Source organism: Rhinoraja longicauda, chromosome 12 (genome assembly GCF_053455715.1).
Source record: "Rhinoraja longicauda isolate Sanriku21f chromosome 12, sRhiLon1.1, whole genome shotgun sequence".
Taxonomy (NCBI): domain Eukaryota; kingdom Metazoa; phylum Chordata; class Chondrichthyes; order Rajiformes; family Arhynchobatidae; genus Rhinoraja; species Rhinoraja longicauda.
Window position 1 is genome coordinate 50,145,735 of NC_135964.1, and position 18,070 is coordinate 50,163,804.

At 47.1% G+C, this 18,070-nt stretch overlaps 1 protein-coding gene across 2 annotated transcripts in view; it reads right to left on the reverse strand.

The window, feature by feature from the left end:
- Positions 1–854: 854 nt before the first annotated feature.
- LOC144599006 (amyloid-beta precursor protein-like) overlaps positions 855–18,070 on the reverse strand; it is a 161,654-nt gene continuing 144,438 nt past the window's right edge. For both annotated transcript variants that reach the window (XM_078409728.1, XM_078409727.1), the window contains 5 exons: positions 16,214–16,435; positions 14,131–14,184; positions 13,334–13,434; positions 8,421–8,567; positions 855–2,021 (listed from right to left, as the gene is read on the reverse strand). In XM_078409728.1, the coding sequence (XP_078265854.1) occupies positions 1,920–2,021; positions 8,421–8,567; positions 13,334–13,434; positions 14,131–14,184; positions 16,214–16,435 (626 nt within the window). In that variant the 3' untranslated portion in view covers positions 855–1,919. The remainder of the gene's footprint in view (positions 2,022–8,420; positions 8,568–13,333; positions 13,435–14,130; positions 14,185–16,213; positions 16,436–18,070) is intronic.

Genomic DNA, 18,070 nt, shown 5'->3' on the forward strand with positions numbered 1-18,070 from the left:
AAGAATAACTGCAGCATTTATGCAGAGCCTTTAATAACCTCGGGGAGATTTGAGGTTTATGTTTATTACTGTCAAGTGTTGCAGGGTACAGTGAAAAGCTTAGTTTTTTGCATGCTGTCCAAGCAGATGTCTAGTTTTGAAGGCAGACACAAAATGCTGGAGTAACTCAGCGGGTCAGGCAGCATCTGGGGAGAGAAGGAATGGGTGACATTTTGGGTCGAGACCCTTCTTCAGACTGAAGAAGGGTCTCGACCCGGAACGAATCCAGAGATGCTTCCTGACCGGCTGAGTTACTCCACCATTTTGTGTCTACCTTCGATTTAAACCAGCATCTGCAGTTTTCTTTCCTACAGATGTTTAGTTTAGAGGTACATTTGGAAACAGGTCCTTTGGCCCACTGAGTCCGCGCCGACCAGCGATCACCTCGTACACTAGCACTATCCTACAAACGAGGGGGCAATTTACAATTTTTTAACCAAAGCCAATTAACCTACAAACTTGTACTTCTTTGGAGTGTGGGAGGAAACTGGAGCACCTGGTGAAAAACCACGTGGTCACAGAGAGAACGTACAAACTCCGTACAGACAGCGCCCATAGTCAGCATTGAACCCGGGACTCTGGCGCTGTGAGGCAGCAACACTATCCCTGCACCAGCGTGCTAATAACCCTGTCGATAACACATATTGAACATCAGCTTAGACGCAAAATGCTGGAGTAACTCAGCGGGTCGGGCAGCATCTTGGGAGAGAAGAAATGGGTGACGTTTCGGGTCGAGACCCTTTTTCAGACCTGCCCTTGAACATCAGCTCGACGCACACATTGTTCCCCACAAAAAGAAACCTATTCGAGTTACGGTTCATTAAGAATCGTGTTAAATTTATTTGTGTAATACATTGTAGAAAGCCATTCTTAAAGCTACATCTGTACAACCCACCTTACCACTGAGACACCTCTCAGTATATACATCTGTTGCAAGCATGACCCCATGAAAGCACTAACTCTGCCAAGGGTAGATGCAAGTCACAGGGGACTCACTAATACAGTTACATTCAAAAAAAAAAGAGAAAGAATCAAAGGTTAACATGGGCAGAAGATCCTGAAGTGAATGACACTGAAAATGGTACACAAATCACAGGCACGGGATCCTAGCCATTTCCTTTATTCTGTAGCTCACAGACACTGTACAGCATCAAAGAAGATTTAGCTCAACAGCAGTTCTCTTGCAAAGAAAAGACGAAAAGAAAAAAGTTCCGATGTGTTACCTGGAATAATCATCAACACTAACACGACAATTTACTGCATTGTAAGCCTGCTTTTTACTCATCCCACTGTCATTGTCACCCTACCCCTAGCCCGCCCGCCCAAAGTAAAACGAAAATACCAAACCAGCATGGTATTTGCTTCTCTTGCAAAGTAGCTCAAATCGACCAAAGACAGAAGCACCTAAGTAACCCCTACCCCCTTTCGCGTCAGTCAGCACATATAAGGTTAATAGCGTGTCGCAATTTAAAAAGGACATCATCATTTGCACAAAAATCACAAGATTACAATACAACCTGCTAACAAACTACCTGATAAATAGCAACTGGGGACAGGGGGGGGGGGGGGGGAGGAGACAAGTATCATGCACTAGATACAGAGAAACCCTAACAATTCACAAAAAACATTCATTGATAACCATGTAGTGAGAACAGTTAAAATGCTCATCAAGAATACACATTTTGATTCTTAGTTTTCGCTTCTTCCAGTTCAGGCATCTACTTGTGTTACAGCACAGCTGTTCAAAAAAGGCGAGAATGAGCAGAATAATGGTACACGGAGTGTCTCAGCCAAGCTGTAACACCACACACAGCAGGAGCTATCATGTGCAGTCCAGCTTGGGAGGTTAGACTACTGTTTAGAACGAGCACTTTTGTTTTTTAGTTTTGCATCTGCTCGAAGAACTTGTAGGTGGGGTTTTCGTAGCCGTTCTGCTGCATCTTTGAGAGGTGGCGTTCCTCAGGAGTCACGGCAGCATCGACCTGAGGGGAGAGAAGGGCCATTTGCTCAGAGAGAGTAAAAATAACCACGTCTTCTTTCATGGAAAGAATCCAAATCAACAAGGAGTGTAGGCCAGCAGTAGATCCATAACATATTTTGATCTCACTCCAATATAATGAAGACTCGACCAAGTGGACCCGTTGGGCCCAAACCTCTCATGCATTGGTGCAGCACCCTCTCCTCCCCTCTCCTCTCCCCTCCCCTTCCCCCCACTCCATCCCCCTTATCCTCCCCTTCCCTCCCCTCCCTCCCTAGGAGATAGATTTAAACTTTAAAATGTGAATAACTTTAAAAATATAACACCAATTTCAATGAAACTTCTTCCATTAGCACCAAAGGGACGACGGTGAGTAAGGTGGGCCTAAAGTTGTCGCGCTGTCATGTACCGTTTTGGCTGTAGTTCAGGAACAAACAAACAAACAAACAAACAAACGAGAGTTTTAGTATGCAGATTCAGTAGTACGGGTGTCAGGGGTTATGGGGAGAAGGCAGGAGAATGGGGTTGAGGGGGAAAGATAGATAGATCAGCCATGATTGAATGGCGGAGTAGACATGATGGGCCGAATGGCCTAATTACGCTCCTTGAACTTATGAACATTGACATAACCCTGTGGAAATGTTTTAGTTTTTTTTAAAAGAGATATAACGTAGAAAAAGGCCAGTCTGCCCACCAAGTCCTCGCCGACCAGCAATCACCCATAGACTCCTTCTATCCTACACACACTAGGGACAATTTACAGAGGTCAATTAACCGACAGACCTGCACGTCTTTGGAGTGCGGGAGGAAACCGGAGCACCCGGGGAAAACCCACGCGGGCCACGGGGAGAACGTACAAACTCTGTACAGAGAGCAGCCGTGGTCAGGATCGAACCCGGGTCTCTGGCGCTGTAAGGCAGCAGCTCTACCGCTGCGCCACTTTGGACTGAAGCTTGCCCTAGCTTGCCACTTGTAGTCATTTACTGCTTCTTGGTATTTCCCATTCAGTCAACAGAAATTACACCAAACACCAAAACAACATGCCTCAGAGACCAGACACCAGGGTTTGATCCAGACGTCGGGTGCTGTCTGTGAGGAGTTTGCATGTTCCCTGCAACTCAGTGGAACAGGCAGTATCACTGGAGAACATAGATAGAAACATAGAAAATAGGTGCAGGAGTAGGCCATTCGGCCTTTCGAGCCTGCACCGCCATTCAATATGATCATGGCTGATCATCCAACTCAGTATCCTATATCTGCCTTCTCTCCATACCCCCTGATCCCTTTAGCCACAAGGGCCACATCTAACTCCCTCTTAAATATAGCCAATGGACTGGCCTCAACTACCTTCTGTAGCAGCGAATTCCACAGATTCACCACTCTGTGTGAAAAAAAACGTTCTCATCTCGGTCCTAAAAGACTTCCGCCTTATCCTTAAACTGTGACCCCTTGTTCTGGACTTCCCCAACATCGGGAACAATCTTCCTGCATCTAGCCTGTCCAAGCCCTTAAGAATTTTGTAAGTTTCTATAAGATCCCCCCTCAATCTTCTAAATTCCAGCGAGTACAAGCCGAGTCTATCCAGTCTTTCTTCATATGAAAGTCCTGCCATCCCAGGAATCAATCTGGTGAACCTTCTCTGTACTCCGTCTATGGCAAGAATGTCTTTCCTCAGATTAGGATAGGTGACCTTTTGCAGTCAGAACCCTTCTGCAGATTGATGATGTGACAGTGGTGGTGGGGAGGTTTGCTTGCTGGTTAGTTACCTAAAATTGGAGAAATCAATGTTCATACCACTGGGCTGTAAGCTGCCCAAGTGGTGCTGCTCCTCCAGTTTGCATGTGGCCTCACACTGGCATGGGTGGAGGTCCAGGACAGTAAGGTCTGAGTAGGTATGGGATGGGCACTTAAAACGGTTTATTCTAGTTTAGGAAAAAAACTGCAGATGCTGGTTTAAATCGAAGGTAGACACAAAATGCTGGAGTAACTCAGTAAGTCAGGCAGCATCCCGGGAGAGAAGGAATGGGCGACGTTTCGGGTCTCGACCCGAAACGTCGCCCATTCCTTCTCTCCCGGGATGCTGCCTGACCCGCTGAGTTACTCCAGCATGTTGTGTCTGCCTTGTTCTAGTTTAGTTTGGAGATGCAGCGAGGAAACAGGCCTTCCTTCGGCCCACCAAGTCCGAGCCGACCAGCGATCCCCGCACACTAATCCTATCCCGCACACGCCAGGGACAATTTACAATTATACCAAGCCAATTAACCTGGAAACCTGCACGTCTTTGGAGTGTGGGAAGAAACCGGAGAAACCAGGTCAGGAGAACGTACAAACTCTGTACAGACACGCGCCCGTAGTCCAGATCAAACCCGGGTCTCTGGTGCTGTAAGGCAACAACTTTACCACTGCCCACCGTGCCGCCCTCTAAGGGAAAGCCAGTGAGTTAACAAGTGAGGGGATGTCAAGCTGATCATTCTTGCCTCGACTGCTCAAGCACGGCTGACGTTTTAAAAGGCTTAATGGAGACGTCTGTGGGCTGGACATTAATATGAAGAGACAACGTTAAAGTCAAGGCACAGAGGATGCCGGCAAGTACAGAAAAGCATCCCGGAGCTCAGTTGGTTAAAGCAAGTTAACGTCTGCTGTACATTGTTGGCTGCTTCTTGAAAATTAAGGTAAAACAGGAAAAAGCTTGCAGTAAGCTAATTTCTACACACACATGGAATATCAGGGCGGCACAGTGGCGCAGCAGTAGAGTTTCTGCCTTACATCGCTTGCAGCGCCGGAGACCCTGGTTCGATCCCAACTGTGGGTGCTGTCTGTACGGATTTTGCACGTTCCCCCGGTTTTCCCAGTTTCCGCCGGCATCTTCGGTTTCCTCCCACACTCCAAAGACGTACAAGTTTGTAGGCTAATTGGGTTGGGTTTGTACACTTGGTATAAGTGTGTAGGCTTGTGTTAGTGTGCGGGGAATCGCTGACTCGATGGGCTGAAGGGCCTGTTTCAACGCTGTATCTCTAAACTAAACTAAAGTAAACATTGTGTGCAGTTGTGGTCACTGGACTATGGAAGGGATGTGATGAAGCTAGAGGGGGTGATGGAAAGATTTACAGGATGTTGCCTGGGTTCAGTTACTCAGAGTATTGGGCTGGATAGGCTGGGTCTGTCTACGTGGGAGCCAAGGAGGCTGAGGGGCAACGTGATCGTTATATAAAATGACAAGGCAGATAGGGTAGATAGCCAGTATCCAATCCCTCATGTAAGGGGTGTCTAAAACTACAGGGCAGACCTACCCAGGGCTATGAGAGTAGCCCACTCAGTTGAGATTTTTTAAACGGCAGTTAAAAACATATCTTTTTAATCAAGCTTTTAACTGATTTTACTTCCTATGCTCTTTTACACTCCCAATTTTACATTTTATATATTTATATTAATCTGTGCTTTGTACACTACTAACTGCCTCTGTCCTTACTGTTTTAAATTGCATTTTTGTTCAGACATGTGTTTGTTTTTGTGGAAAGCACTTTGGGCTGCATTCAATTGCTATATGAATAAAAGTTATTATTATTATTATTGTTATTAAGGCAAGACGCAGAGGTTATAAAAATGGTAGGGGAATCTAAATTGGAGAGCGTAGGTTTATGGTGAGATGGGGGGTTATAAAGGGGATTTGAGGGGTCACTTTTTCACACAAGCTAGTTGGAATCTGGAAGGTGGAGGTGGTGGTGCAGGAACAGTAACAGTAGGTAACATTGAGGACACAGTGGTTCAGAGAAACAATATGGAAACAGGCCCTTCGGCCCACACCGACCATCGATCGCCCGTTCACGCTAGTTCCATGTTATTCCACTTTCACACCCTGCACACTAGGGGCGATTTACAGCGGTCAAATGAATTACAAACCCGCACGGGCACGTCTTCGGCATTTGGGACCACCCGGAGGAAACCCACCCCCCTCCTCCTCCCCTTCCCTCAAGGAGAACGTGCAAACTCCACAGACACAGACAACACCCGAGGCCAGGATCGCAGCCGGGTGTCTGGCGCTGTGAGGCAGCGGCTCTACCAGCTGCGCAACCCGTCTTGACGGGTACTTGAATGGACAGGGCACAGAGGGATATGGAATTAATGCAGGCAAGAGGGATCAGTGCAGATAGGCATGATGTGGTGGGCTGACAGGCCTGTCACCATGTGTAGGAAAGAACTGCAGATGCTGGTTTAAATCGAAAGTAGACACAAAATGCTGGAGCAACTCAGCGGATCAGGCAGCATCTCTGGAGTGAATGAATGGGCGACGTTTCAGGGCGAGGCCCTTCTTCAGACCTGTCACTGTGCTGTGCTATTCTACGACGATGTAAAAATAGCTATTCCACAGAGCTGGTGCAGGACTCTGCTCTGCTGAAGAATTTTGATCAGCAGCCAGGACAATGCATTCTGTAAAAACCTGCTGCTGCCATGCGTGGGGATGGAGTATTGAACTCCTAAATGATGTGCCTCATCTGTATTCACTTCTTCGCTCTTCTCACACAGCGTTCCCCTGGGGTCACTGGCAATCATATGAAAACTCATTGCTGGCAGCTGCACTTAACCACCGACGCAGGAGCAGTGGCAGAATCGCTGCCGTGAGCACAGATGGTGGGAGGGGGGAATGGAAATGTGCAGCGTTTACTGACAGGTCCCGGGTTCAGGCAGAGGGCTCTGGCGGTGAACAGGAACAGGACTAGGAGTGAGAAAACGCTTGCCGCTCGAGACTGGGCTTCTTCCACCGCATGCCCACAGCTTGCTTGAGTTCAGCTCAGAGATACAGCGCGGAAACGGGCCCTTCGGCCCACCCAGTGTGCGCCGACCAGCGATCCCCGCACACTATCACTAATCTACACACGCTAGGGCCAACTTACAATTTTACCAAAGCCAATTAGCCTACAGACCTGCGCGCCTTTGAAGTGTGGGAGGAAACCGGAGCAGCCGGAGAAAACCTACGCAGGTCAATAGACAATAGGTGCAGGAGTAGGCCATTCGGCCCTTCGAGCTGGCGTGATCATGGCTGATTATCCACAATCAGTACCCCGTTCCTGCCTTCTCCCCATACCCCCTGACTCTCCTATCCTTAAGAGCTCTATCTAGCTCTCTCTTGAAAGCATCCAGAGAATTGGCCTCCACTGCCCTCTGAGGCAGAGAATTCCACAGATTTACAACTCTCTGACAAAAAATGTTTTTCCTCATCTCCGTTCTAAATGGCCTACCCCTTATTCTTCAACTGTGGCCCCTTGTTCTGGACTCCCCCAACATTGGGAACATGTTTCCTGCCTCTTGCGTGTCCAATCCCTTAATAATCTTATATGTTTCAATAAGATCACCTCTCATCCTTCAAAATTCCAGCATCAGGGGGAGAATGTACAAGCGCCATAGTCAGATCAAACCCGGGTCTCTGACACGTGAGGCAGTAACGCTACCGCTGCGCCACCGTGCAGCCGTCTTTGGGTTTAGTTTGGAATTTGGAGATGCAGAGTGGAAACTGGGTTGCCCAGCGGGTCAGGCAGCATCTCTGGAGAAGATGGATATGGACACTAACGGATTGGGATCCTTTTTCAGACTGATGAACTCCAGGAATGATGCAAAGTTGGAAAACTAGAGACCCAGGCAGCCATCTGTTCCTTGATATTTAAAGACGTGTCTAGTTAGCTCCTGAAACACCGGCACGATGGCGCAGCGGCCTTACCGCGCCAGAGACTATGGGCGCTGTCCTGTGCCGAGTTTGTATGGTCTCCCCGTGACCTGCGTGGGTTTTCTCCGGGAGCCCTGGTTTCCTCCCACGCCCCAAGGACGTACAGGTTTGTAGGCTAATTGGCTTGGTAAAAATTGTAAATCGTCCCGTGTGTGTGTGTAGGATAGTGTTAGCGTGCGGGGATCGCTGGACGGCACGGGCTTAGTGGGCCGAATGGCCTGTTTCCGTGCTGTACCAATAAATCAACAACTCAAAAAAACACATCCCCCTCCCCTCATGAATAGCCCCCGGGTGTAAGGCTCGTGGTGAAGGGGGCAAGTAACTGCCAGTGTGACAACTCGTGACTAATCCCCACGTTCCACGCACCCGCTAGTTTGCTGACCCTACGCCGCAGTTTTCGCAACGAGAGCCCAGGAGGGGGCGCCGATGATGGGCCCCGAGCCGAGATGAGCGGCGAAAATTGCCAGGATAAATCACTGGCTTGCCGCAAGTGAGAATTGTTCACTCGGGCCCAGCGCCTGAGGCAGAATGATCGCTCACCGATAAATCAACGCCGTGGGAGGGAGGAGGGGAGAGGAGGGAGGAGGGGAGGGGAAGAAGAACGCTGATTTAAAAAAAAAACAAACAGCCGGCAAACATAAAGACTGGATACTCGGGGGTCTAAGCGGCTAATTAATGACTTACCTCAACCACCCCGTGATGGATGGATGTGTACTGCTTCTTCTTCAGCATCACCAGAGTGATGACAATCACGGTCGCTATGACAACGCCCCCAACCATGAGACCAATGATAGCTCCTTTATTTGATCCAACATCCTCCGGGAAAAACACCTAGAAAAGAAACGCAATGAATATATCGCCCAAACCCGCCAAGCCCCGCGGGGAATTCGCCAGACCCTGGCTCTTGCTCGCGTTACTGGAACCAGGGCGATCTCCCAGGCACATTTTCGCAGCGAGCGGCGGATGGAATTTTTATAGGAAAACAACTGCAGATGCTGGTACAAATCGAAGGTTCACAAAATGCTGGAGTAATTCAGCGGGTCAGGCAGCATCTCCGGAGAGAAGGAATGGGTGACGTTTCGGGTCGAGACCCTCGGAGGGTTTCAACCCGAAACGTCACCCATTCCTTCTCTCCAGAGATGCTGCCTGACCCGCTGAGTTACTCCAGCATTTTGTGAATCGTGGATTTTTATAATCTGTGCACCCCATCCTTGTATTGAGAATCCAGCCCCTTTGTACATCATTAGCAAAACAGCTGCCTGTCTATGTTTCATTAAGCTTCAAACATACAAGTTCCTTAATCCTTCGAACGGTGGTGACATTTCACATAACCACATGACTTCAATTTATTTCCAAACACATCCACACACAAGCGCATCCACACACTAGCATTTCTTAACGCGGCCTGGAAATTCAATTAGTGTAACGTAGACAGGCGGAGATATATATATTTTTTAAATGGGAAGCACTCAGCGAACGAAAAGCATTCATCATCGTTCTGCAAGACCCGCCCTGCGCTGAATGACAAATCAGTTGACATTCAAAGGGGCAATCTTCCAAACTAATTTAAACTGACAACAACCAGATTACATTTATTCCCAATTGCATCAATTAAATTAGCACATCTAAGATTTAAGATAAAGGGCAGCAATCAAGCCCATTCTGAAGTCTTGGCAGAAACGGACGGCCTGATTAAATAATTAAAATTTAACATAGGGTTAGTGACTGGCTCCAGTAAAACACGTTTAAAAGCAACACTTCTTCAAAGCAGACACCCTCAGTTCATTAGTGATAGGAGCAAAATGAGGCCATTTGGCCCATCGTCCACTCTGCCATTCAATCAATTTCTCTCTCAACCCCCATCCCCCTGCCTGATCCTCATAACCATATAACAATTACAGCACGGAAACAGGCCCGTTCGGCCCTACCAGTCCACGCCGACCACTTTCTCTGACCTAGTCTAATCTACCTGCTCTCAGACCATAACCCTCCAATCCCCTCCCATCCATATACCTATCCAATTTACTCTTAAATAATAAAATCGAGCCTGCCTCCACCACTTCCACCAGAAGCTCATTCCACACAGCCACCACCCTCTGAGTAAAGAAGTTACCCCTCATGTTACCCCTAAACTTTTGTCCCTTAATTCTGAAGTTATGTCCCCTTGTTGGAATCTTCCCCACTCTCAAAGGGAAAAGCCTACCCACGTCAACTCTGTACGTCCCTCTTAAAATGTAAAAAACCTCTATCAAGTCCCCCCTCAACCTTCTACGCTCCAAAGAATAAAGACCCAACCTGTTCAACCTCTCTCTGTAGCTTAAGTGCTGAAACCCAGGCAACATTCTAGTAAATCTCCTCTGTACCCTCTCAATTTTGTCGACATCCTTCCTATAATTTGGCGACCAGAACTGGTCATAACCCCTGGCACCACCAACAAATCTGGGAAGCAACACCTTTATAAAGTTATATTTACTCATTTTAATTTTACCCATTACTCATTTTGTTTTACCCATTATAACCAACCATCATCTGCAGAGTACAGATGCTCCCCGACTAACGATGCTTCTGCATACGATATTCCAACTTTACAATGGTGCAAACGCTGGGCAACGGCAGCGAGCCGCAGCTCGTTTACGGCCACGTGATCAGGTGTATTCAATGCATTTCAATGTACGATACTTTTGGTTTGCGATGGGTTTGTCGGAACATAACCCCGTTGTATACTAGGCTTGCACACGCTGCAATTTAGAAGGATGAGAGAGGATCTTATTGAAACGTTTAAGATTATTAAGGGGTTGGACACGTTAGAGGCAGGAAACATGTTTCCAACGTTGGGGGAGTGCGGAACCAGGGGCCACAGTTTAAGAATAAGGGGTAGGCCATTTAGAACGGAGATGAGGAAAAACTTTTTCAGTCAGGGAGTTGTGAATCTGTGGAATTCTGGGCCTCAGAAGGCAGAGGGAGGCCAATTCTCTGGATGCTTTCAAGAGAGAGCTAGATAGAACTCTTAAAGATAGCAGAGTCAGGGGGTATGGGGAGAAGGCAGGAATGGGGTACTGATTGTGAATGATCAGCCATCTAAATGGCCTACCCCTTATTCTTAAACTGTAAATGATCAGCCAGGATCACATTGAATGGCGGTGCTGGCTCGAAGGGCCAAATGGCCTACTCCTGCACCTATTGTCTATTGTAAGTTGTGGACCACCTGTACTAACCTCAACAATGGACCGTGGTTGTACTAAGGACGTCAGGCTCCCCCCGCCCCACTAATATTGGAGTTATTAATTTATTGAATTGTGATTTATTATATATTATCTATGTGCATTGTGTTTACAGGCCTGTAATGCTGCTGTAAGTAAGCATTTCATTCTTCTGCTGTCGGTACATGACAATTAAACACTCTAGACTCTCTCTTTCTATGCTGATGCAATTCGTTAAAAACTAAACAATGATGCAAGTGGGGAATGTGGATTTCAAGGGCACTTCTTCTTTGAGCAAGGTATAACTTCTAACAGCTTGTATTTCCACAGCACCTACCTCTGATGAAAGTAGGTGCGATGGAAATACATCCACCTACAGGGCAGCACGGTGGCGCAGCGGTAGAGTTGCTGCCTTTCAGCGAATGCAGCGCCAGCGAGCCGGATTCAACTCCGACTACGGGTGTTATTTGTACGGAGTTTGTACGTTCTCCCCGTGACATGAGTGGGTTTTCTCCGAGGTCTTCGATTTCCTCCCACACTCCAAAGACGTACAGGTATGTAGGTTAACTGGCTTGGTAAATGTAAAAATTGTCCCTAGTGTGTGTAGGATAGTGACAATACACGGGGATCGCAGACTCGGTGGGCCTGTTTCCGCGCTGCGTTTCTAAACTAAACCAAACTAAAGGGTGGGAGTGGGAAGAAATTAAACTGTTGGCAAAGTTCAGGGTCACCGACCAGGGTACTTTGAAAGTATAAGAAAATAACTGCAGATGCTGGTACAAATCGAAGGTATTTATTCACAAAATGCTGGAGTAACTCAGCGGGTCAGGCAGCATCTCAGGAGAGAAGGGATGGGTGACGTTTCGGGTCGAGACCCTTCTTCAGACTGATGTCAGGGGGGCGGGACAAAGGAAGGATATAGGTGGAGACAGGAAGATAGAGGGAGATCTGGGAAGGGGGAGGGGAAGAGAGGGACAGAGGAACTATCTAAAGTTGGAGAAGTCGATGTTCATACCCCAGGCGAAATATGAGATGCTGTTCCTCCAATTTCCGGTGGGCCTCACTATGGCACTGGAGGAGGCCTTGAAAGGTGTGGAATCAGAACTGGCCTCTGTAATCATGATAGGGTTGTGGGGAATTTTAAGATCCTGAGTATGGATGTCCAAGGTTTGGGGGAAACATGGAAGTGAAGGTGGCTCCACTACTGGGAGGCAGGGAAGGAACTTTCAGCTGCCACAGGATTGCACAAGCATCAACAAAAGTGGGCCATGGATAACAAGCTCTGTAACAGGGAGGACACAAAGTGTTGGAGAACACAGATAGATGACCTTTGGGGTCAGAACCCAGAGCACCCGGAAAAAACCTACACGTTCACGGTGAGAAAGTACAAACTCTGCACAGACAAGCATCCATGGTCAGGATCAAGCCCGGGTCCCTGGTGCTGTAAGGCAGCAACTATACCGCTGCGCCGCCATGTACACCGATCAGCCAAAACACCTGCCTAATATGTTGTTGGTCCTCTCCAGCCCCATACGCAGCAGGGTGCGATGCACTGTGTATTGTGACACATTCCTCCCGTGACCACAATTAACATTTTCTGTGACTGGTGCCACAGTCGACCTTCTGTCGGGTTCAGACCAGACGGGATAGCCTTCGTTGCCCTCGCGCGTCGATGAGCCTTGGGCGCCCAACACCCTGTCTGTCGCCGGTTTGTGGTTTGTCCCTCCTCGGACCACTGTCGGTCGGTACTCACCACTGCTGACCGGGAGCACCCCACAAGGCTTGCCGTTTCAGAGATGCTCTGACCCAGTCGTCTGGCCATAACAATTTGGCCCTTGTCAAAGTCACTCAGGTCTTTACTCCTGCCCGTTTCTCCTGCATCCAACACATCAACTTCAAGAACTGACCGTTCACTTGCTGCCTGATATATCCCACCCCTTGACAGGTGCCATTGTAACAAGATAATCAATGTTATTCACTTCGCCTGTCAGTGGTCATAATGTTTTGGCTGATCGGTGTATATCGCAAGTAGACCGAGCTGGTATTTAGTCGAGCTGGTATTTGGACTGAGTATCCCCCCCCTAGAACAAGGCCAGACCAATTGAAACGACATTTTGCAAATGTTTAGATTACAACATTGAAGCAAAGAACAGGGGGAAAAAAAACCATAGAATCAGAGTGCTTAAGGCTCATGCCCAAAGCTCCAGAGTTAAAAGTGTCACAGAGCGGCTGCCTGATATTCATCATGGTAAGAATGGGAACAGAATGTGCACGATTTATAAAATGGTGAAGACTTTCAATTCGCCTGCCGCCTTGTACTGATCGGAGCTGATGCATCCCTTAACAATTGTTAAATTACTTGCAATATCTTGCAAATATTTCACTTATGCCACTCACCAGCTTCTGATGGTGCACCTCATACCCAGAGTCCTGTCGGAATTCACTTTCCATCTTCACTTCAGCGATTTCCTCCATCTTAATCCCAGTGAGTCCAGAACCTAAGTCACATACACAGCCATGAAGGACCCCTTTCTCTAAAGAAAATCCGATACAGATGGTGTGGTTGAGATCTACAGTAAGTTACCTATCCACTGATGGACACTACAACTGGCCTCAGTTGCAAGGCTGGGAAGAGAAAACTATTTGTCAGCTAGGCCGTGCTCAAATTAGAGGGTGCAAAAGGTGCAGTGGGAGCGATAAATGCAGAAATCCTAGTTCCTCGGTTCAGTTTAGTTTAGTTGTCATGTGCACCGAGGTACTGTGAGAAGCTTTTGTCATGTGCTAACCAGTCACCCTACAGTATATGATTACAATCGAGCCATTTACAGTGTACAGGTACACGATAAGGGAATAACTTTCAGTGCAAGATAAAGTCTGATCAAAAAATAGTCTGGGGGTCACCGATGAGGTAGATAGTTGTTCAGGACTCTCAAAGTCAGTTTAGTTTATTGTCATGTGTACTGAGGTACAGTGAAAAGCTTTTGTGGCGTGTTATTCAGTCACTAAGTGTAAAGACCCGCAGATGACGCCTTTTATTTTGGCTCACAAAAGTGCTTCTGACAACTTAATTGGGCACTTCATCCTTGCTGTCAAGAGCAGGCTACCCTGGCAATAGGTAGAACCCAAGGAGAAGGTATTATGACAAAGCGCACGCACACGGTTAGCATCTGTTAAAGGCCGAGCCAATGGGATACCTGGTCGGGTGGTAAGTCCTCGGTCTGGAGCTGGCCGTGCATCAACTGGTTCGACTGCGAACGGTTATTGGGAGACAGAAACGAAAGAGCAGGTAAAAAAAACACCAACTGGCAGGGCGGACAAATTAGCAGCAACTGAAGGAAGCACGAGCAGTGTATTAAAGCCTCTCCCATGACCACGTCTAAACCCCCTCCCCCCCCCCCGACAATCTAAACAGGCGGCATCGTAAGCTCATAATTAGGCCATTCGGCCCATCAAGTCTACTCCGCCGTTCAATCACGGCTGATCTATCTCTCCCTCCTAACCCCATTCTCCTGCCATCTCCCCATCACTTCGGCCACCCGTAGAAATCAAATCATGACGTGACCAAGAAACTGGAACCTTTAACGGGTTCAGTCCCTGCTTCACTGTTATTCTCTCTCGTGCCTTGGTGAGTTCATAAGTTCTCGGAGCAGAATTAGGCCATTTGGCCCATCGAGTCTACTCCGCCATTCAATCATGGCTGATCTATCTCTCCCTCCTCACCCCATTCTCCTGGCTTCTCTCCTTAACCCCTGACACCCGTACTAATCAAGACCCAAAGGACAGTACAACACAAACCTACACACTTTAGTTAAACTTACACCAGTGTTAAGTGCTGAGGAAATAAAAGTCACTTATTTGTTTGTTTTGGTTTAAGTATTACACCACAAACATACTCTGCAGGAGTTTATACCTTAAAACAAAATGAGTATAAAAACTTCAGAGCTTATGAACTCAGCCTCTGGTTTGACTTGGCATGTTTAACTGAGAAATTGAAAATTATTAAAATGACAAAGTATGAGAGCTGCAATCGTAAATTTCCAGAACCTAATTATGTTTATCACAGCACAAGAGCTGGGTTGCAGAACACAATAATAATTAGGTTCAAGTTTTAAGCAGCAATTTATTTTGAAGGTTCATTCGTTTCATCTATGCAGTCTTTCTTAAACTGCATTTGTAACAGTTAGGCGTGCAGGTAGATTTGATCTATTCAATTTAATTCAATTCAACCTATTCTGCAAACCAGGATATCTTTTCCATTTATGCATACTCAGTGAGGGAGAGTGAAACAAGAGCTGAATAAAAAAATATGCTCCCAGTGAGAATGAGAAGTACTTTCCTCAGTTGATGGAGCCTGGGTCTGTGGAGCCCGCGGCTGGGCCCTGGGTCTGTGGAGCCCGCAGCTGGGCCCTGGGTCTGTGGAGCCCGCGGCTGGGCCCTGGGTCTGTGGAGCCCGTGGCTGGGGCCTGGGTCACTGGGCCTGCCCCGCTGAGTTACTCCAGCATTTTTGTGTCTATCTTCAGACTTAAGTTGTTCCCATTGACCCAAAACAAAGCTGTTGGAATCTATGTGTGGGAAGGAACTACAAATGCTGGTTTACACCGAAGATAGACACAAAATGCTGGAGTAACTCAGCGGGGACAGGCAGCATCTCCTGTTAGAAGGAATGGGTGACGTTTCGGATCTTCGGGCCTGAAGAAGGGTCTCGACCCGAAACTTCACCCATTCTTTCTCTCCGGAGATGCTGCTTGTCCTGCTGAACTGCCCCTGCATTTTAAGTCTATCTGTTGGCATCTATCTGTGGTTGTGAGGGGAGAGGGGGAAGAGAGAGAGAAAGAGGCCTGGTCGATGAAAGGATGGCCCCTGCATTGGTTTGTGGAGACATTTAATAATTGAAAACAACAACTTCTCCAAGTGGAACTATGAAGAAAAATGTGGCAAATTCAGATTAGTATTTTCTTCAAATTAATTTGATGCCTTGTTTCCTGAAGGTCGAAAGAGATGAGCAAATTGTGAATCATTCTTCAGACGAAGGAAATTCTTATCCAGTTTACTGCCATTCGATTAAAATGGGAACAAAACAACCAATTCCCTCGAGCTGTCAGTGGTTTAATTATGGTATTAAATGCTAGTTTCTACCAATATAAAATGCACAGAGTTAAATAAATAAAATATTTCAAATGCAAAGTCACCGATACCAAATTGTAGCAAAATCACAGCAGTCGAACAAACTGAACGTTACATTGCTGCTTAGTTGCAGGCCCCAGATTGATCTACTACCTTCGTTCTCCGTGTTGGCAGGGATGGAGTCAATGACAAATGGGTGCTGAGGCTGCAGGTCGTCCAGACTGAACTCCCCTTCGTCGGCAAGGAGCTCGATGGTTGTCTTGGTCTCGGAGAGGGAAGGGACCAGGGCGTCGTTGCCGTAGCTGATCCGTGTGTCACTGACGGAGTTTGCCATCATGTCATCCATGTAGTTCCTCTCCTTCTGCAGCAGCTCATCTGCGCAAAGACAAGTCACGCTCTTGGAGTGCGGCAACAACGGTGACTCAACGACAGAACCGCACGCACAAGCTTCACCCCGATTTTAATTTCATATATATATATATAAGGCAAGTTGCCTCAGACAGCACCATCCATCTCCTGCCAGGCTTTATCCTGCCCCCTTCACACTTCCAGCATTCATATCCACCCCCCCCCCTCCAACCCCTGCAATCAGTCCGAAGAAGGGTCCCGACCCGATACGGCATCCATCCATGTTCTCCTGGGACACTGCCTGACCTGCTGGGTTACTCCAGCGTTTTGTGCACTTTCCTTGCCTCAGATATTAACAGTTTCAACAAGGAGCATAGACAAAGAACTGCCAATGCTGGTTTATACCAAAGGTGGACATAAAGTGCTACAGTAACTCAGCGGGTCAGGCAGCAGCACCAGAGAATAAAGGATGGGTGACGTTTCGAGTCAAGAGTCTGAAGAAGGCTCCTGACCTGAAATGTCACCCATCTGTTTTTCTCCAGAGATGCTGCCTGATCCGCTGAGTCCAGCACTTTGTGTCTATCAACAATTTGAATAATTTTATTGAATTAAATGGAAGAAATACAGAATAGCAGGTAGAAACAATGAACTGCAAATGTCCATTTCCCTCCACCTGCTCCTATATATCGGCGAGACCAAGCGCAGGCTTGGCCATCGTTTCGCTGAACACCTCCGTTTAGTCCGCCTAAACCTACCTGATCTCCCGGTTGCTAAACACTTTAACTCCCCCGCACATTCCCACACTGGCCTTTCAGTCCTGGGCCTCCTCCATTGTCAGAGTGAGGTTCAGCGCAAATTGGAGGAACAGCACCTCATATTCTGCTTGGGTAGCTTACACCCCATTAACTTCTCTAACTTCAAGTAACCCTTGCTTTCCCTCTCTCTCCATCCCTCTCCCTTCCCAGTTCTCCGACCAGTCTTACTGTCTCCGACTATACTTTTATCTCTGTTTGCTTTGCTGTTAGCTTCTCCCAGCTAACAATGGTCCATTCTACATTTTCTTTGATCTCCATTCCCTTTGTCCTATTTTCACACCTTAAACTTCCTTATCTATGTATCTCCCTCTTCCCTGACATCAGTCTGAAGGGTCTTGACCTGAAACGTCACCCATTCCTTCTCTCCAGAGATGCTGCCTGTCCCGCTGAGTTACTCCAGCGTTTTGTGTCCATCTTCAGTTTAAAACAGCATCTACAGTACACATCCCCCCCACGTTTGGTTTAGTTTAGAGATACAGCATGGAAACAGGCCTTCCAGTACTGACAGAAGTTCTTCCAGTACTTTGTTTTTTTGCCGCTTTCCTTTCAGACTGGATTTACTTCAATAAAATGAAAAAGATTTTGAATAAGAGGATTATTGATTTTTCAATTTCAGATAAATGTATGAAGCCTATTACCAACAGTTGGTGTAGATTCAGATCTTCACTGTGCAGTAATTGCAGAGAGATTTAAAGCATTATTCTTCTATCTGGTGTCTCAGACTTACATAACACAGCTATCTGTGATTCTGTAAACAGTGACTGATCTTTAGAAAAAAAAATCCTGGCAGAATCTGTTCATGGTGTTAAATTTAAAAAAACAACACTTCGTGGGTTTGGAATTTTGA